This window comes from Citrus sinensis, chromosome 1 (genome assembly GCF_022201045.2).
Source record: "Citrus sinensis cultivar Valencia sweet orange chromosome 1, DVS_A1.0, whole genome shotgun sequence".
In the NCBI taxonomy this organism is placed as follows: Eukaryota; Viridiplantae; Streptophyta; class Magnoliopsida; order Sapindales; family Rutaceae; genus Citrus; species Citrus sinensis.
Genome location: NC_068556.1, coordinates 17,696,780 through 17,716,443, shown reverse-complemented (window position 1 = coordinate 17,716,443; position 19,664 = coordinate 17,696,780). Strand labels below are relative to the sequence as shown.

The 19,664-nt window shown below is 31.2% G+C and overlaps 2 protein-coding genes across 3 annotated transcripts; one reads left to right on the top strand and one right to left on the bottom strand.

The window, feature by feature from the left end:
• Window positions 1-1,134: 1,134 nt before the first annotated feature.
• LOC102613572 (cyclase-like protein 2) lies at window positions 1,135-8,469 on the bottom strand. Of its 2 annotated transcripts, XM_025098717.2 has the most exons (7): window positions 7,905-8,468; window positions 5,198-5,242; window positions 4,690-4,762; window positions 4,490-4,587; window positions 2,346-2,416; window positions 2,052-2,189; window positions 1,135-1,317 (listed from the first exon to the last, which is right to left on the bottom strand). In XM_025098717.2, exons 1-6 carry the CDS (start codon window positions 8,314-8,316, stop codon window positions 2,064-2,066), a joined length of 825 nt encoding a protein of 274 aa, XP_024954485.2. In that variant the 5' UTR covers window positions 8,317-8,468; the 3' UTR covers window positions 1,135-1,317; window positions 2,052-2,063. The 2 variants fall into 2 exon arrangements, with proteins under 2 accessions (XP_024954485.2, XP_052294935.1); XM_052438975.1 differs by lacking the exon at window positions 5,198-5,242 and having other exon boundaries at window positions 7,905-8,469.
• Window positions 8,470-17,219: 8,750 nt separating this feature from the next.
• Window positions 17,220-19,322, top strand: LOC102623451 (acetolactate synthase 3, chloroplastic-like). Its single transcript, XM_006480206.3, has one exon. The coding sequence runs from the start codon at window positions 17,243-17,245 to the stop codon at window positions 19,172-19,174; it is 1,932 nt and encodes a 643-aa protein (XP_006480269.3). The 5' UTR covers window positions 17,220-17,242; the 3' UTR covers window positions 19,175-19,322.
• The last annotated feature ends 342 nt before the right edge of the window (window positions 19,323-19,664 follow it).

Genomic DNA, 19,664 nt, shown 5'->3' with positions numbered 1-19,664 from the left:
GTTTAAGAGGAATTATCCATCCACCCTTGTTGTCCTGGTTCACGTGGCGTAGTCCTTCATCCAGCCTGGCTGTTTCTTGGTTCTCTCGGGTCTAAAGTTGAGCTGCTGTTTTGCTTCTGCGAATTCATTATTCGGCTCCTTAGTCATGGTTTTGGCTCCTTCTTCCTCTCTTGGCAAAATGTCCTTTGCATCCAATTCAATTGGCAAGCCCGTATGAGAGAGTGAGAAATATATCACTTAAGAACTACATAAACTCACACCTTTGCCACCAGTGGCTCCACCCTCGAGATATCGAATCTTTTCTCGGAGAGGAAACTAAAAACCAACGACAAAGAAAAGAATCAAGTCAAACGAATTCTAAAAGCATGAATAGGTAGGACACAAATACAGAAGATCAAATAAGAACATAAAATATGAAATTCCGCATCAAGAACTAACAGTATAAGTTGTCTGAATAGAAAATAACTAAAACTACAACATTACGTATTTTAATTAGAGACCCAAAGACATTGACAGAATATAATTTTCTCACAAGAGAAAGGATTTTCAAATGTTGTTAAGAAGTAATGCAGTATCTCCCTCCCTTATCCTGTGAAATGTGGAAGGGTTTTGGTGAATCGAGCAAATAAGTGATTCTTGTTCAATTGTAAAGAGTATTTTCCTCTGTAACCTTGTACCTGATCGAATAAATACAATGTGGCTTTGCCTATATTTTCCTTCATTCTTTTGGTGTCTTGTGCTCTATGTGTCCATTGATTTCATCATAACTCTTAATCTTGATGATCTTGCACAGATTGTTTGTTTTGGTTTCTTGATTTGATCACATCTCTTATTTGACAACGCTGTGAACTAACAAATATATGTCAAAAGTTAAAAATATGAATAATTCTTTTATCCCGAAAACTGGAGGTATAAAGCAATTTGCACAAATACATGACATTTTTATAAATGTGTTTTATCCAATTCTGTTCTTAAAATCGAAACTTAATTTAAGGAACTTATGACTTTGAAGATGTCATTTGAACGAACACCAAAATGAGAGTCCAAAAATTGCCTTCCGCAGATAATAATATGAAGCTCATCCAAATTTATCGAAAAGGAGTTACGTAAATATAAAGAAAATTCGGAGCCAAATTAAAACATTCAAATACAAGGCTTAAGTTGATTAAAAGAAAAGTCTCCAGAATAATATTCATAGAATTCTCCTTCAATAATCAATTCCTCGAAGGAGCTAAACGAAGCTAGCAAGGACTTCAACAAAATGAGGGTGGATGTTATTTTATTCATAGTATCTTCAGCCAACACCTCACATTAGAGCTGCGAAATTATGATAAAAAGAAAATGTTCAAACAAAAGTAAAATTAGTTACTGGTTCTTCAAAATAATGATCAATCTTAAAATGATTGATTCGCAATATTATGTTACCATTAGATAATAGTCAATGCTCACATTGGGTTCCTAGCATTCATTCACTGAGCAATTTGATCCATATGCACTTTCCAAAGCCAAAACCATTCAACTTTGAATAAATAATGATGTAGCCACGAGCATTTTTGTATTGTACAAATTAATTTGACATAATATCATTAACTGAAATAGTAATGATAGAATTACAAACTTTTATACAAACTGATATGGCATAATTTATTATAAAAACAAATCATACGAGTTAAGAAGTATTTAATTTGGTTAATTTAATCACGCGCACATCAGTTTGTACAAAAATATTAATATTTTTTTAATATTTTTATCAAACAGTGATATCTTACTATATCAGTTTATACAATATTACTTATACAAGTGTTTATGACTCTTTAGTTATTCATTTTTAATTAACGAACACTCGCAAATTCTCACATATATATGCATTTGCAAAACAAACACCACTAGATTGCAGACATTCCCATGTGAAATCATAGTTTCAACTTTGATCACTTGTATTTCCGAAATTGGTTAATTTCTCATCAAATTGCTAGGAGAATCGATTCCGAATAACCTGGGAGTTATTGATCAAAAAGTGTTGTAAAACTTGGCAATTACTGAAAACTCACATGGGAAAAGTATCACTTAATGAGAATGCATCTAGTTGGTGCTCCCTCAGCTCCAGGCACCCTAAGAGGTAAGCAATGGATTGAATATATTCCTGCTGGCACGTCATCGAGTTTAAGCGCTTCCACAACAACGATCTCCTGAGGCAGATGATAATCTTTCATTAATTTCTTAATAAAATAAATAAATAATTAATCATATATCAAAACAGTTGGCAATAATACTTAAATCTTCAGTAATTAATTGTTCCTTTGTTCTAAAAAAGATGCCTAATGTGTCAAAAATGTTTGGCTTACCGTGCTTTCCAGCAAAGCATAATGACCCTTCAACACGTCATCGAAGGCAGCGATTGGCAAGTAATCAGTTCCTACATTTCAAAACCGACAAAACGCAATCATGTTTTGTCGGATAAAAATAAATGAAAATCCAGAAAATGTAAATAACGACCAAAATAATATTTTTCTTACCCATTCACAAATTTTCTAACAATGATCCCGAACAATGCACTATTTCCATGCCTAGTATAACAACAACTCCACACTTAGAAGTGACTTGACTTAGTTAAGTAAATTTGAGTGACAATAAAATTTCTTTATAAGCGTATTCTATATAGGAATCACTTTCATATAGTCATAAAAAATTATAAACTTAATTTAAAATAGTTATAAATAAGAAAAAAAATTCTATATTGTGATAAGTTATAATTTTTTCTAGATATCGTCTTAAGAAACTTGCCTACATATGATAATAATTATGTGTGTATTGCAAAAATATATATATGTTTTGTTACATTAAAGGTTCAAGATGAATTTTTTTTTTTTGAAAATTTTTTGAAAAGTTGGTCGGAAAATTTATTTATTCTTTAGAGTTGTTACCAAGTTATTTTATAATATTTAGAGAAATACATTAAAGAGAATGCAAATATTTAAACTTTTCATATGACTTTACATATTCCCAATTATATAAGATTAATGCAGTGCATACTTTACTTTTGTATCACTTAAACTAAGGATTACTAAATCAAATCAACAATTTTATAATCACACCTCTATTAGGTAAGAAATTCTACAGTATATCTAAGGTATCATGTCATCCATCCGACAAACAAATGATGTTATGATATATGTGCATTTATTTTTAAAAAACCACTTTGCGAGTGGTGGTTGTATTAAATCCAATTACACATGTCATTTATATACTAGTTAGCTGTATTACTTCTGATATATTATAGAATTTTCCCTTTTAGATTATAAGCTCTTTATAGTAGTAAAAATAGTTTGGTCCCAACATGTGACTATAGAAAGATTTATTGTATTTATTTTTATGACTTAGAAGATATTTTTTAGATATAAGCCATTTTTTTTTACTAAATGAAAAAATTTGAATAAATCAATTAAATCTTATTGTAAAAAGATTCTAATTTTATTGTTTGTTTTCCATATAAAATCTTACACACGTTTATAGCGGCCTGCCCAACTAATAAAATTAGGATACATGTCCATATTATAAAGGAGATATTTTCATAACACTTTCTTAACTTGATAAGTAGTGATCATAGAAGTACAAAAAATAGTGCTTAATTAACATGTGTTCTCATTTGAAATGTACATTTACGTAGAGGGTACTAGAATAAGGATTCAAAGGGGACCATAATGTCAAAGTAGTGAAGTTAAGGAGCCAAATTTTAAAAACAGTAGAGAAACTTGGGGGCAAATGTGTAACATTTAACTTGATTGGGTTCAAAATATAAATATAAACTATACACCAAATACGAATATAAATTGTACGAAGGGTGTGGCTTAGTTACATAATGTTAGTTCCATTATTACATGTAACTTAACAAGGTCTTATATGAATTAATATTTTTTATGTGACCTGCAGGAGTAGGTTCTTAGGCCTTGTCTTTTTTTTTTGTTTTAAAATGTTTAGTAAATTTTTTTTATTGTAGTTTAGAAGTTAAATTAATTTTATCTCGCTTGTATATTTGTTTCTGTGGTTTGGACACTAAACTTACTTTCTTTCACTTGTATGAAAAAGAAAAATATAATATCATTATTATTTTTATCAAAATTATTATTTAAAAATTATATTTATCACACGTTATTAATTTTTATTTCATAATTATAATTTATTTCACAGTAATTATAACTTTAAATCTCAATATTGAACAAGGCCTTTAACGTGGGTCTGCCACTGGAGGGAAATTGTAAATGTTGAAAGTGGCTCCACTCCACCACTAGATTTGAGAGACGAGCAAAAAAGAGACCGATGCGTTGAGAGGTTGTGGTTCGAGAGACAAGCCCAAAAAGTGGGCTAAGAATTTGACGATGAAATTAGTAACCGAGCTTGCATGTTAAATGATCATAAAATGGAAATTGATTGGCAATAATAACATAATAATAGCATTGACATTAATGGTTTAAGAGAATCTGTATCTTACCAACAAGTTTAATTTCAGTATTTTCCACCAACCATCTTGCCCCGTCTTCGGTAAATCCCACATAGCTTGTGTCAAATTCCGTTTTATACATAAGCCGCCTGAAATTCAATCATCTAAATTTTTAGTTCATAATAGTGTTTCCTAATAATTGAATCATATAACTATTGAAGAAATCAGCCAAATATTCAATATGATCTTACCTGTCCGTATTTAATGTTCTGAATAGCACACGACGTACTCCCTTGGCAATGTTCAAGGATTTCAAAACTTCAGCTGTATGAAATAGACTTTATTATCAAAATATTATATTCTATTTCTTCGTCAAATTTAATTACATTTCATTTTCAACAGCTTTTAAATTATATATATTCTCAGGTAGATGACCGCACAAATTTCTCTCTGGATGAGCACTTTTACGGATTAGTAGAATGTTTTAAGTTATATAAGTTCTGCACAAAATTTCTTGTCGATATTCGCACAACCGTTCCTAAGCATGTCTCCATGTGTGTATAAATATAGAGTACAAAAACTAATATGCTGATTAATAGTATCAGTGACCAGTTGGTGAAATGGCAAAGAATAATTTGTTCATCAAATTAATTAATCAATCAATATAATCACTAAATTAAAAAAAAAAGGTACTCAACAGATTAAAGTAAAATAAGAATTTATAATCATAAATTGAAAGAAAAAGATCTGACTGCGTACCTGATATGTTTTTATCTCTTGGAACATCAACTAATAGCCCAGGGCCTATATATATGTTACCCAGCAATTACCAATTTCCGTCAACATTTAATACACGAAAAAAAAATATTGAACAATTGAATTTCACCGGCAAACAATTCGCAACAAAATCTATGGCATATATTTATTTCTTTGTGTGTCAAAATGTTTGTATGTGTAGTATTATTTTATTTTTCTATGAACTATTAGAAGGATTTTGGGTCAAAATTGGGCACAACTTTTATATAATTAGTGTACGGACAAAACTACTTTGCAACCGTTGTACCAAACCCCCAAATTTAGTATTTTCTTTAACAGTCCCTATTGTTTTTTGTAAATAATAAAAACTATAACTTTTAAAAATTTTATGCAATAAGCCCCAATTAAAATATAATAATTTCAAATTAAAAAAAATTATTTAGTGTTTTCTTTAGCAATCCCTATTGTTTTCTATAAATAATAAAAACCATATGTTTTAATAATTTTATGTAATAAGTCCCAATTAAAATATAATAATTTTCAAATTCTAAAAAATTTATTCTCTCTATCTCCTTCTCAAATTAATTTGCCCTACTTTAAATCTTAATTTATTCATTATCAAACATATAATTCTTCTAAAACATAAAAAAAATAAGAGTCTTCTAACTACATAAATTAGATTAATTTCTTAAACACAAAACCTAAAAAACATAATACTTGCATTTTCTCAAAAGATATATATTGTGTTTATGTTTTTTTCTTTACCATTGTAATAAAGAAAGAGTTATATGTTACTTCTGTAACAAGATCTAATCAATTAGGGTCCACTGAATGCGATTAAAGATGGTGGGATGGGTTTACTTTACTAAAATTTAATCTCAATAAGGTGTTTGGCATGAATAAGTAAAATAAAAATAATACAACTTAGGCTACCAAATTATCATGTGATAATGATTTTTTTTTTTTTACCCTAAGGAGACCCTAGAATGATTTTTTTAGACTAAATTTTTGTCTTATGTTAACAATAAAAAATAAAAATGTTACGTTAGAAGCCTAAAAAGTTAGTTAATTTTAATTTTTTTTTGAAAGGTATCCTCCCATAATCTATTAATTTAAGTTATTATTCATTCTTTACAATTTTAAATTTAAGTTTCTTTATAATTTTAAATTTAAGTAATAGAATAAATATTATACAATGCATTTGTTTTCACATTAAATAAATAATTAATCAACTTCATACGTGTAATAAGGTATAAATAATTTTACATAATTTCAAATTTACATATAGAAATTTATTATTTTGAAAATATTATTTATAAACTCCATAATGAAATTTAAATGACTATCCAAGCATTAATTTTATATTTATTTATTTTTCATTTTGATATTGTCAAAATTTTTTAAAACCTTATCCAATATTGTATTACACTAAAAACAAGATAATATTATTATAATCCAATTGGTATTTTAAGTAAATGGAAGTGGAGAGTATTTTAGCAAATTAAAATAATCCATCCATATTTTTAATATATAAATATGTTCATTTACTAAATTACTTTTGACTCATATAATAAAATATTTTAATGGACTAATGTGTCAAATTTTTGAAATTTAATCTTTCCTTATTTTTTTAGTAAACAGAAGGAACTGCATCGTTAATAACCAAGTAAGTGCATCCATGCCGTTGGAAAAACTTTTGCAACTCTTGGGTTGAATCCAATGGTTGGATCACAAAAAGACAAAAAAATGGTGTATGAAACCCCAATTGTATTGTAGCTGGACCCGTAGTGTACAGAGTTGGTTGCAAATAAATAATTCATCAGCAGGGGTTCTGTAAGGTCCCGCAAAAAATAAATCATTGAATTCAAAACTAATTTATTTCAAAATTGTATATTATATATCATAAAAACATATATATAATTTTTCCTCAATGATTTTTTTTTCTCTCTATTAGAGTTCGAATTTTTTAGAGATATGGGTTAAAAAATTAATTTAGATTTTACCTCTCTTATATATCTTTAAAAATAAAAATAAAAATATCTTAACATTTTCCTTATTACATAGCTAATTAACCTATTATGTTAACTGCAGTCGACAAAAAAGTTTACCACTTAAAATGAATATGATTTCATTAATTCGTGATTCTGTGATTATGCGCTAGATTTTCTTTCTAATCTAACGCGTTAATTTGTGTCCGCCCATAATTTAAACTTCATTCAATATAATTAAACTCCAACAAAAAAAAATATTAAAAGTGAATAAAAATTAAGTATATTTCAATAAAAAAATTAAAAAGAGAATAAAATTAAGTATATTTCAATAATACTATGTACATAAAGTACTAATTTGATCCAAGATATTTGATTTTGTTAAGTCCAAACAAAACTATTAAGCTATAACAAAGTCTCGGAACTTGAATTGAAACATTTCTAGTACTATATATATATGGTATTGTAAAATTAGAACATGAATAAAGATGCTTTCTCGATCTAAGCTGAGAGCTTATAATAATATTAATATTATATGGCAAAATAATAAAGAGTATAGTATTGATAAAGCACTGATAGAAATAGCTATAAATTGCATCGATTTTACTTTATTTTTCTATTAAGTGAGAAAATCAACAATCGATTTGTCACCGATTAGCAACAAAATTTTCTTTTTAAATATGATTGCTCAGTTATATATTCTGAGAATAAAACATAATTACCGTTCAAAACTTCCAAGTCAACGGCATCAACATCAAAGCCAGCATCATAATAATGATCAAAAACATGTCCAGGGGCATCAATATGCGTTCCTGTATGCACCGAGAATCTCAGCTCCGAGAGATTACTCAAAGAGCCGTTCTTTATACTGTCAGTAAGCCTCAAGAATTCCCCAACTCCATCAACGTGATCTACATACGTAGGCATGCTGTTTGTTATACGGTGGGTGACGTCGTATATCCGCCCATTGCCGTGCACCTCTCGCCGGACCGGCCTCCGTTCCACAGGTGGGATGCAACCATTGGTGGGTTCGGTCCCAGGTATCGTCGGATAAGCTGTATTTGCTGCCGCGACAGTGAGAGAGAAGAAGAAGAAGAGTGGCAAAAACAGATAGATGATTGTCGTTTTGGCCATTCTGCAGCCCGCTGGTTTTGGTTTGGTTCTAATGAGTTTTTTCGGTTCAGAAGAAAAGGCAAGAAGGTTGGTTTATATAAGGATAGATTCCCTTGTCATCTCTAAAGTTTGATCTAATTGTCTCATTTGTCCGTATAACTTTTTTTCGAAATACTTCAAAATACTTCTATGGTTCCTTCTGCTACTGTTAAATATATATATATATATATTTCACACGATTACCTTGAACATGGGGGCTGATTTGTTTTAAAAAAAATTTCACACCATATATCACACGATTGACAGCAAGTTGCTCCGCTGTTTAGGGCCGGCACAATAGAATTTTAGGCCTTCGGAAAAATTTCAAAATTAGGCCATTTTATTTACATTAAAATTAATGACATTTATTGAAACTTTTGCGATAATTATGTATTTAAGATTATTTTTTAGATATAAAATCCTTAGCAGATTTTGTACACCTATTAATTTTAAAGTTTTTTTCCTTGTTTATATTCAAGTATGTTTAATTTTCAGAGATATAAAGAATAACAATTGTGCTTTAGTTCGAATGAAACAAATATTGCATTGGACAATTCTGTGGAGAAGTCATGAAGCAAATAAGTTATCTGGGAAATTTCACTTTCAACATAGAGAATAATCCTCAATAAAATCTTTAGTGGGGCCAAATTCATGTAAGATTTTATTGTAAATGATAGACAAATTTTGAAATCAAATTTTTAAAGAAGAAAATAAATACAAACTATATAATTTTTATCTTTTAGTGTATTGGAGCTTTTTTGGTTTTTGGGTCTCTTAGCTTCTTTTGAAAGAAATTTTTCATTTGTACGTCTGCACAGAAGCATGACTCCACAAATACAATAATTCAATTTTTAAATAATAAAGTAAATATAAAATAGTTTATTGCTATTGAGAAAATATATTAGGATGGAGTGGGGATCTCAATTTTTGGGTGGCCTTAGGCAATTGCCTAAATTGTCTGAGGGTTGAGCCTCTCCCAATACACTATTGTCAACAACCTTTTGATTGAGTTAGTCGACACCTTCTTCTTTTACATCAAGTGGAGGATTTGGATCTTCCTAGTTGCTTAAGGAGTTTATTTTCTTTAGTAATAAGCACATGGCATAAGATTTTTTCTTTCATAATAGGCACATGACGCAGAATCTTTAAAGCCTTTCTCAAATGAACTCACAAGAGAGATTTAGGAGAGATTTTAATTCAATTCTAACAATTTTTCCTGTACTATAGTATGAAAGTATTAAGGTATTGGAGACTTGAACCCACTAATTTCTACAAGATAATTCTTGTTGTTTGATTGCCTCTCTCGTTGTATCACACTCTTTTTTGGAAAAAAAAAACACACACACACACACACACATTTTTTTTTGAAAAATTTGTTTGTATTTCTTTTCTTGTTTAAAAAATCAAGGTTCAACATTTGTCTATTATTTATAATTAAATTACTCAAATTTAGGCCCCATTAATATTTTGTTACGGATTATCTAGTTTGAAAATGAAGCTTCCTAGATAACTTATTTGCTGAATAACTTCTCTATTTGAAAGAAAAAACAATCTCTTATTCTTTATAATCTCTCGACATTAGACATACTTGAATTTCAATATAGGCCACGACTACCTTGACCATGGGGGTAACAGACCCCTTTTTTGTCTTCTACTGAAGCAACCATTGGATGTTATTCAACAAGTGTTTTTTTTTTTTTTTTTTAATTTCTAAGTTACCTGATAAGTCGGTAATGACAAGTCATTTGCTATCAAACAACTCTTAAACTAAAACTTACAACGAACCAGTGACAGGTACCGAACTACTGTGGTAATTGCCGAATGAATTTATGCAATAAATGGTTACACAAAGTAAAGGCTTCTAACAAGTATTGTATAATAAATGCAACAAATGCTTCAATGCAGATAAAGGTTCCTAAGCATAATTTATGCAATAAATGGTTCCAAGTAACATGTTCTGTTATGAAATTTCATAGGTTAGAAGCAAATATCAATAATACTTGCGGAAGTCTTCCGGCCAAATTACACAATCTGGATCGTTAACAACCATCTACAACATATTTCTAAGGATATTGAATAAGTTCGTGGATATCTAAGTGAAATCACCCACGTAGTTATAGAAAGAAAGTTCTAATTTTAAATTCTTGATCCATCGAAACATACAAAATTAAATATGTAACTTATTTACTTAATAACTTCTCTACCTGAAAGAAAACACAATCTCTTATTATTTATACTCTCTCAAAATCAGACATGCTTGAATTTGAATATAACCAAGAAAAAAAACTTTAAAATTAGTATCTTACAAAATCTGATAAGGATTTTATATATGAAAAATTAATCTTAAAATACATGTTTATCACAAAAGTTTCAATCAATATCATTAATTTTATTTTAAATAAAATGGCCTAATTCCTAAAATTTTTGCCTAATTTTGAAATTTTGCTTAATTTCTAAAATTTTGCTAATTTTGAAATTTTGCCTAATTTTTAAAATTTTTTTGAGCAAGCCCTTAGTATATGATTAGTATTAAACTATTCTCATATTTTGACCAATTAATTGCAAATCAGGTCCACCTATAATTTTACAAAAAAAAAAAAAGAAAATCCTAATCCATTTGAAGAAAAAATGGAGAATAATAAAAAAAAAACGTGTTGTGTGTTGACATAAATGTATCCATAATATTGATTTTGATGATAATAAATAAGATTAAAAATGATGGAGTCTTCAAATTGATCAGAATTCTTAGGCTGTAGAATGTTTTGGACAAGATTAATGTTTTGGAAACAAACGGATAACCGTTAAGTTTAAAATAGCAAGCCGATACTATATGGTTGAGTTATTGACAACTTCTGGAAATTAACAATTGATCGTAAAATTCTAGAAAGGAATTTATCTAAAAATGGAAAACCAATATTCGCAAACGGTAAGCTGACTTCAAACAAGTGAATTTCTGGAATTAAATGGTAAACCAATGCGAAAATGAGTGAACTCTTTGGAATTAAACAGTAAATCGAAAATTTCAAATGGTGATCTGACAATTCAAACTTTAGTATAACGGTTAGAACGGCAAAACTGACTGAGGTTAACAGAGATCCAATAATGTCTAATCAAGAACGGCTAGTTTTCTTCTCCAATTATAAATGCCTCCATAAAATACAATTTACAAATGTGTTCAATGGTTATCGTCAAGCTTATCATTGCATATTCAATTTGTTATGAGATAAAATTTGTTTATTCCTATATCAAATCATGCTTTGGGCTTTCATTTGTAAACAAATACATTGTATGTGGGAAAATTTGTGTAATCTTCATTTCAATATCAAAATTGAGTGATCGTAAGTGTCGGAAACACTAGAGATGGCCAATGGGCCAGATGGCACGTGTCCATACAGCACGACACGACACGAGCATGTTTCGGTGGGGCACGCGGCACGGAACAGCACGCACGTGGGCTGGGCTAGGCTTAGAATTTTATATATGTAGGCCTTAAAATCACGACACGATTAAAGATGAGCTAAGCATGGCACTATGAAAAAGCCCGCAATAAGCACGTTTTATTTTTTAATAAAAGTAAACTTAAAATTTTATGATTTTACAAATAACTTGAAATTGAATTTTTTAAATCATTTAATTCTTAGTTTAAAAAAATACTATAATTGATTTATATTTATAATTTATTAAATAAATAATTGATATCATGATTTTAATGAATAAAATTATAAATATCATGATTTTTATAAATATGCATTAATATTATTGGGAACTATGATTTATGACTCTATATAAGTCCAAGTTAACAATTAAGTTAACCCTTAAGAAAAATTTATTATTATTGTTGTTGTTAAGTATTAAAAAAATTCTAATACTATAAGGTCGAACTTAGTAATTAAGATTATATTCTCTTACTATTATTAGTTTATTATTATTGAATATGGACTTGAGTTTTTAATTTTCGATTCTATTAAATTTGAATAAAGGTATAGACCTAAAAAAAGTACATACACTTGAAAAAAGTACACCAACGACTTGTCATGCGCTCTTAAAAAAATTTAAAAAATAAGAAAAAATCTTATTGGGCTTGTTTTCTTAGGCACGACACGACATGCCCCACGGCACGTATGGGCATGCTGTGCCAGGCCTAAGCAAAAAAAAAATTAGGCACAACAAGGCACAGACATAAGCACGCATGGGCCTTACTTTGTCGGCTCTACCCATTAGCCATCTCTAGGAAACACTTTGGAAAAATAATGAGAGATCATCTTAGATTGTAAAGGTTTTGTTGACAAATTGGAAGTCAATTGTAAGCATCTTGAAGCCTTGAATTGTAAATGTTTGGATAGTGGAATACTCAAGCTCGGTTAGCTTGGGGCGTGGATGTAGGCAAAATTTATCGGACCACATAAAAATATCTTGTTTGCTCTCTTCTCCCTTATCTTTTTAAATTTATTTATTGCTGAATACTTTCATTTGCTTAATTTTTAAAAAACCCAATTTATCCCACCCTCTTGGGTTGCTTAACTAGAATTTCATTTAGTATCATAGTAAGGTTCTCTTGTTAAACTTAATCATCTATAGTGTAAGATCCATGGCAACCTAAAATGATTCTACTTTTAGGGAAAGACAATCCACCATAGACCACCATTTTTTGATAGAAATGATTATCCATATTGGAAAACTTGAATGATAATTTACTTAAAAGCTTTAGATTATGACATATGAGAAATTGTTAGTGATAGTCCATTCATGCCAACTACTGAAAATGAGGAAGAGGGAGAAATTAATTTCAAAACCTTCACATGAATGGAGTGAGGTGGAAAAGAAAAAGGCCTCTTTAAACTCCAAAGCTATAAATGCCTGGTTTTATGCATTAGATAAGAAGGAGTTCCATTAGGTTTTAGGTTGTTCTAATGAATATGAAATTTGGAGAAATTTAGAAGTTGTTTATAAAGGAACAGACCAAGTTAAAGAGTCTAAAATTAGTAGATATACCAGGCAATATAAATTGTTTCAAATGGAATAAAATGAAAGTGTGCACTCCATGTATAGTAGATTTACGGATATAGTAAATACTCTAGAAGCCCTAGGGAAAACTTTTTCAAATAGTAAAAAAGTAAAGAAAATCATTAGATCTTTACCAAAAGAATGGAGACTTAAGAGAACCGCCATTAATGAAGCCAATGATTTAAATATTTTTTCTATTGATGATTTAATTGGCTCACTTATTCGCTATGAAGAGGATTTGGCGATTGAAAGAGGTGACGAAGATAAAAAGAAGAAGAGCATTGCCCTGAAAGCGTCAAGATCAGAAAATGACGAAGAAAGCGAATTCGAGAATGAAGATATGGCTATGATAGCCAGAAAATTCAGGAAGTTTTCCAAGAAATCCAATGAGTGAAGGAAGTCTAGGAATTTTAAAAGCCAGAAAGAGAAGAAAGAGACGATTATTTGCTTTGAATGCAAGAAGCCTAGACACATAAAATCAGAATATCCTCTTCCTAGCAAGGCAAAAAAGAAAGGAATGGTGGCGACGTGCAATGATAGCAATGAGGAGACCTCAGATGAGGAGAAATCATATGAAGTGTCTAACCTGGCTCTTATGGTAATAGGAAAAGAACGTGATGAGGTAAATGATCTTCCCCTCTTATGATGAGTTGTTTGAAGCATTTACTGAATTGCATAATGACTTAAAGAAGATAAGAATGAAAAATGCTTCTTTTAAAAATAAAAATGTAGAATTTTCAAATGAGAATGATACTTTAAATAGAAAGATGAAGTGCCTAAAAGTATTTCGAATTTAAATATGCGTCTGGTATCATTTTCTGTATCCTATATTTTAAAACTGAAAACAATAATATGCGTTTGGTAGACACAGTTGAAAATGATTAAAACAGAGAATATGCGTTTGGTAATGCTTTTTTTAAAAACAGTTTTTACTAATCATTTACATTATATTTATAGTCATAAAATAATTATTTACCTAATACACACAAATACAACAAAATAATTTAACCAAATTTAATATAAAAAAATTACATGATAATAAAGTTTAAGAATTAACATTAATTATTTAGCTAATAAACACAAAATCCGGATTCAATATTATAACATACAATTTTCAGTACATGCTATTAATCCCCCACTCAATTTCAGTAATGTAATCAGCATAAAGGTTGCATTGCTATGACTTTTTGCATTAATATTGATAACTAAAAGCCTGAACTTGCTTTTTGAACTTGGTTATTTGTTACTCAATGCGGACAGCTTACAACTTGAAGATTTGGGAATCATTTACCACGGAAATACCCACCCAGGTATTTGGTATGCTAGTGTAGTGTTTTTGATTAAGACCTTATTTTCTTATCTTTTTAGGCGGATTGGTGGAGAATTTGAGTCTTTTCATTTTTTTTTAATTTGGGCTTTAATTGTGTATTTGGTGTTGGCTTTAGTTTTATATGCCTATTCATATACTGTATATATTCTTTTAAAAAAATTAGAGTAATGCTTTTCACACTCCTTTAAGATCCTTATATTATCCCCACTAAAATGTCTTTATTAATTATGGACCCTAACTATATTTTAATCCTAATATTTGATATAATCAATTCTATTGATAAAATGAAAATAATTTTAAAACAATGAAAAAATAAATTATTTAATAACAATAATTTTATAATGAGAAAAGTATGTTTACAAATTTATCCTAAATGATAATGAAAGCTTTACTTTTTTTTAAAAAAAAAAAGGGCAATAGACAATGTGGATCATGATTGATGGACGTGAATGTGTGTGATTTTCATCAATTGAAAGGAAAAAATAAAAAATAAAAATCTTGACAGAATCAGAATTTTTTGTAAACATAAACCAAAAAGTGATACAAAAGAGTTAAAAATATTGCAATCATAAATTGTTGGCCAAGGGAAATAGTTTTTCCCTTCTCAGGAATGTAGGTGATGCTGCTGCTGCTGCTGCTAGTGATGCTTGGAGGTGAATACAGAACTGCCATTGAAATGCAATCTTCTTTCTGATCAGTTTTAAATATTGGCCTTCCGATAACATGCTTCAACTGCCCACCAGCAAGTGACAGATCCGGGAGAGCAACAATGGTTGGGCAAGTGCAGATCCGAGTGAGCAACAACGAAGTAGCAGTAGACGAAGATCCGAGAGAGCAAGTGCAGATCCGAGAGAGCAAAGAACCGAGAGAGCAAAGACGAAGTAGCAGCAGCTGGACGGAGTCGGAGCAGCAGCGGTTACGGCGGAGAAAGAGCTGCGGCAGTGGCTAGCACACCAAGAGCGACCAAGAGAGAGATTTGCTGCAACTAGATTGAGAAAATTGAGGGGAAAGAGGGAGCTGCAGTGAACTGGATTGAGAGTGAGGGCTGCAGTGAAGAGAAAAGTGAGGGCTGCAGGGTCACGATTTTTTTGTTGTTTTTTAATTCATTTTTGGGTTTAGTTGTAAAATTTGGAGAACATGTTTAACTTGTTTTCAGTTGTATAGTTATAATATTGAATCCGGATTTTGTGTTTTGTAATTTGTTTTGTGAAATAAATCCACCAAACATGTTTTATGTGTGTATTATAAAAATGAAAACGAAAACATAACTTGCAAAACAGTACCAAACGGGGCCTAAAATTTTCGACTTTTAGTGTATTGAAGATCGTATTTTTTTTAGTATTTTAGTTTCTTTCGGATAAAATTTTCATATGGACTTCACACTTAAGCATGGTTTCACAAATATAATAATTCAATTTTTAAACAATAAAATAATTGTAAAATAATTTTTTATTATTGAGAATATGTGCTAAGATGGGGTTGGGGCCTTAATTTTAAGAGAGACCCTAGCGGTTGCCGAAATTGTATTAAGGGTTAAGCTACTCCTGATACACTATTGCCAACAGGCTTTTGATTGGGTTAGTTGGAACATGCTTCATTTACATCAAGTGGAGGATTCTCATCATCGGAATGGGCGTAGGAGTTTATTCTCTTTAATAATAGGCACATGACACAAAATTTTTAAAGGCTTTGTTAAGATAACTCACTTCAACAGATATTCAAGAGAGGTTCTCATTTAATTCTCATAATATCATGAAAGGTCAAGGCATTGGAGATTTGAACGTATTAATTTCGACAAGATATTCCATGTTGTTTAATCGCCTTTCCCTCTATATCACACTATCTTTTTGGAAAAAAAAAAGTTTTTCTTTTCTAAATTTGTTTGCATTTTTTTCTTGTTTAAAAAATGGAATTTCAATGTTTGTCTATTATTTATCATTTAATCTTACTCAAATTTAGGCTCCACTAAGATTTTGTGAAAAATTATTCTCGATTTGGAAAGTGAAATTCCCAGATAACTTATTTGCTTAACAGCTTATCCACTTGAAAGAAAACACAATCTCTTGTTCTTTATAATATCTAAAAATTAGACATACTTGAATTTGAGTATAACCAAGAGAAAAAGTTCAAAATTAATATTTGTACAAAATCTAATAAGATTTGGTACCTGAAAACTACATCTTAAAGTACATATTTATCACAAAAGTTTCAATCAATATAATGGATTTTATGTTAAATAAAATGGCCTAATTTTGAAAATTTTCCTAAGTAATAAAATTTTAATGAGCACGCCCCGAGTATATGACTAGTATTAAACTAATCTCATATTTTTATCTATTAACTATCAATCAGATCTATCAATAATTTTACTACGCAGAAACAGGTGGAATCCTAATCCGTTGGAAGAAAATGTTGAGAATTCATTTTAAAAAGTAATAAAAAAACGTGTTGTATTTTCAAAAGAAGAGCGAACCACGTGAAACATTTTTTTATATATAGCATTGCAGACATAGTAACTATGTATTTTTAGCAGCAACTATAGCTTCTCCAAGTTCCTTGCAACACTTTGCATTAATGGCAACCACCTTATCCCCGCCGTTCATCTTCAACACCCCCAAATCTCCACCGACAATATCCCGACCGCTTATGCCGCTTCCTTATTCTTATAATCGGATCAAAAAGCCCAGCCTCCACGTCACGAACAGTACTCTCAATATACCAACCAGTACCGCGCCATTCCAACAAACAGATTTTTCTTCCAGATTTGCTCCAGACAAGCCTCGAAAAGGTGCTGACATTATCGTGGAAGCCCTGGAACGCCAAGGTGTCACCACAGTCTTTGCTTATCCTGGTGGCGCGTCCATTGAGATCCACCAATCTCTCACGCGCTCCAACATCCGGAGCATTCTCCCTCGCCATGAACAAGGTGGTATCTTCGCTGCGGAAGGCTATGCCCGCTCCTCCGGAACACCTGGCGTCTGTCTTGTTTCGTCTGGACCTGGCGTCACCAATATAATGACTGGCCTCATGGATGCCTATTCTGACAGTATCCCCATTTTGGCCATCACTGGTCAGGTTTCCCAAAAACTCTTGGGTACTGACGCATTTCAAGAAATCCCTGTAGTGGAGGTGACCCGGTATATGACAAAACACAATTATCTTGTCCTTGATGTTGATGACATTCCTAGGATCATCAAGGAGGCATTCTTCATAGCAACATCAGGCCGGCCAGGCCCTGTCTTAATCGATATACCAGTGGATGTACAACTAGAGCTAGCTGTTCCGAATTGGAACCAGCCATTTAAGTTACCTAGTTGCATTTCTAGTTTACCTAAAGAGCCGGATGAGTTAGCCTTGCGGCAGACTTTAAAGTTAATTGCGGAGTCGAAGAATCCTGTGTTATGTGTAGGTGGTGGCTGTTTGAACTCTAGTGAGGAGTTAAGGAAGTTTGTTGGGCTGACGGGTATACCAGTAACATGCACAACGATGGGTCTAGGGTTGTTTCCTTGTACAGATGAGTTATGTTTGCGGATGGTAGGAATGTTCGGAACTGTTTGTGCTAACTATGCTGTGAATGAATGTGACTTGCTCCTTGCTGCTGGGGTTAGGTTTAATGAACGTATGACATCAAAGCTTGAGGATTTTGCAACTCGAGCTAAGATTGTTCATATTGATATTGATTCCAATGAGATTGGGAAGGTTAAGCTGCCTGACGTGTCCATTTGTGCGGATGCAAAGTTGGTGTTTAATAGGATGAATATGATATTGGAAAGTGAAGGAGTTGGATTTATGTTTGATTTTTCAGCTTGGAGGGAGGAGCTTCATGAGCAAAAAAAGAAATATCCATTCAGTTATAAGACATTTGGGGAAGAGATTCCACCTCAGTACGCGATTCAAATTCTTAATGAGTTGACTGATGATGAAGAAACAATTATAAGTACAGGAGTAGGACAACATCAAATGTGGGCTATTCAGTTTTACATGTATAAGAGGGCTCGCCAACTGTTAACGTCCTCAGGATTTGGATCCATGGGCTTTGGACTGCCTGCTGCTATGGGAGCTGCTGTTGCTAACCCAGGAGCAATCGTTGTAGACATCGATGGTGATGGAAGTTTCATTATGAATCTACAAGAATTGGCTGCCATCAAGGCTGAGAATATCCCTGTTAAGATATTGCTGATAAATAATCAATACTTGGGCATGAATGTGGAATACGAGGATCGGTATTTTGAAGCAAATAGAGCTAACTCGTTTCTGGGAGATCCATTAAGAAAGTCTGAAATATTTCCAGATATGTTAAAATTTGCGGAAGCCTGTGGAATTCCTGCAGCTCGGGTGACAAAAAAGAAAGATGTTAGAGCTGCTATTCAGTTAATGCTAGAAACTCCAGGACCGTACTTACTGGATGTGATGGTTTCCTATCAAGAGCATGTTGTGCCTATGATTCCTTATGATAAATCTTTTAAAGATACAATCCTAGACGATGATGGAAGAGCACTTCATTAATCTACCTAAAGCCATCACTATCATATAATATTTGTCTGCCGTGGGGTAATTGCGGGCTTCAAGTACTTGTTTTTCTTCTTTCTATTATGATCGGTGTGTTTATTTTATTTTTATTTTTTTCTGAAATGAACCTCTACTAAGCGATCAAGTTTATTAAAATAAATAAAAAGAACGAACAATCAGTTACTGAAGGTACATTAGTACATATTGAGTCTTACCTTAAGTAAAGCAATAGTTGAATATAACAAGAAATTAACTGATGCAAATGTTTGTAAGAAAGTTTCTTACTATTCATTTCACAGTGAAGGAATATATACATGTCTTGTACATCAGTTAAGGAAAGAATAAATCAAGAATCCCGTGAATATATAAATTACAATTGTTAAGCCATAAACTACGTGTGTAACTCAAGGCTTGAATTGATCTTGCTGTGATGAAGGGATTGACATCTATTCATTCTATTATGCCCCCACAAGATGGCGTCACCATC

What these genes read in the sequence shown, in the direction of transcription:
- LOC102613572 (XM_025098717.2), bottom strand. Translation starts at nt 8,316, where the DNA reads ATGGCCAAAACGACAATCATCTATCTGTTTTTGCCACTCTTCTTCTTC. An exon ending in TGACTTGGAAGTTTTGAACG is followed by an intron (nt 5,243 to 7,904) that starts GTAATTATGTTT and finishes ACATATATATAG; the next exon opens with GCCCTGGGCTATTAGTTGAT. An exon ending in ATGCTTTGCTGGAAAGCACG is followed by an intron (nt 2,190 to 2,345) that starts GTAAGCCAAACA and finishes CATCTGCCTCAG; the next exon opens with GAGATCGTTGTTGTGGAAGC.
- LOC102623451 (XM_006480206.3), top strand. Translation starts at nt 17,243, where the DNA reads ATGGCAACCACCTTATCCCCGCCGTTCATCTTCAACACCCCCAAATCT.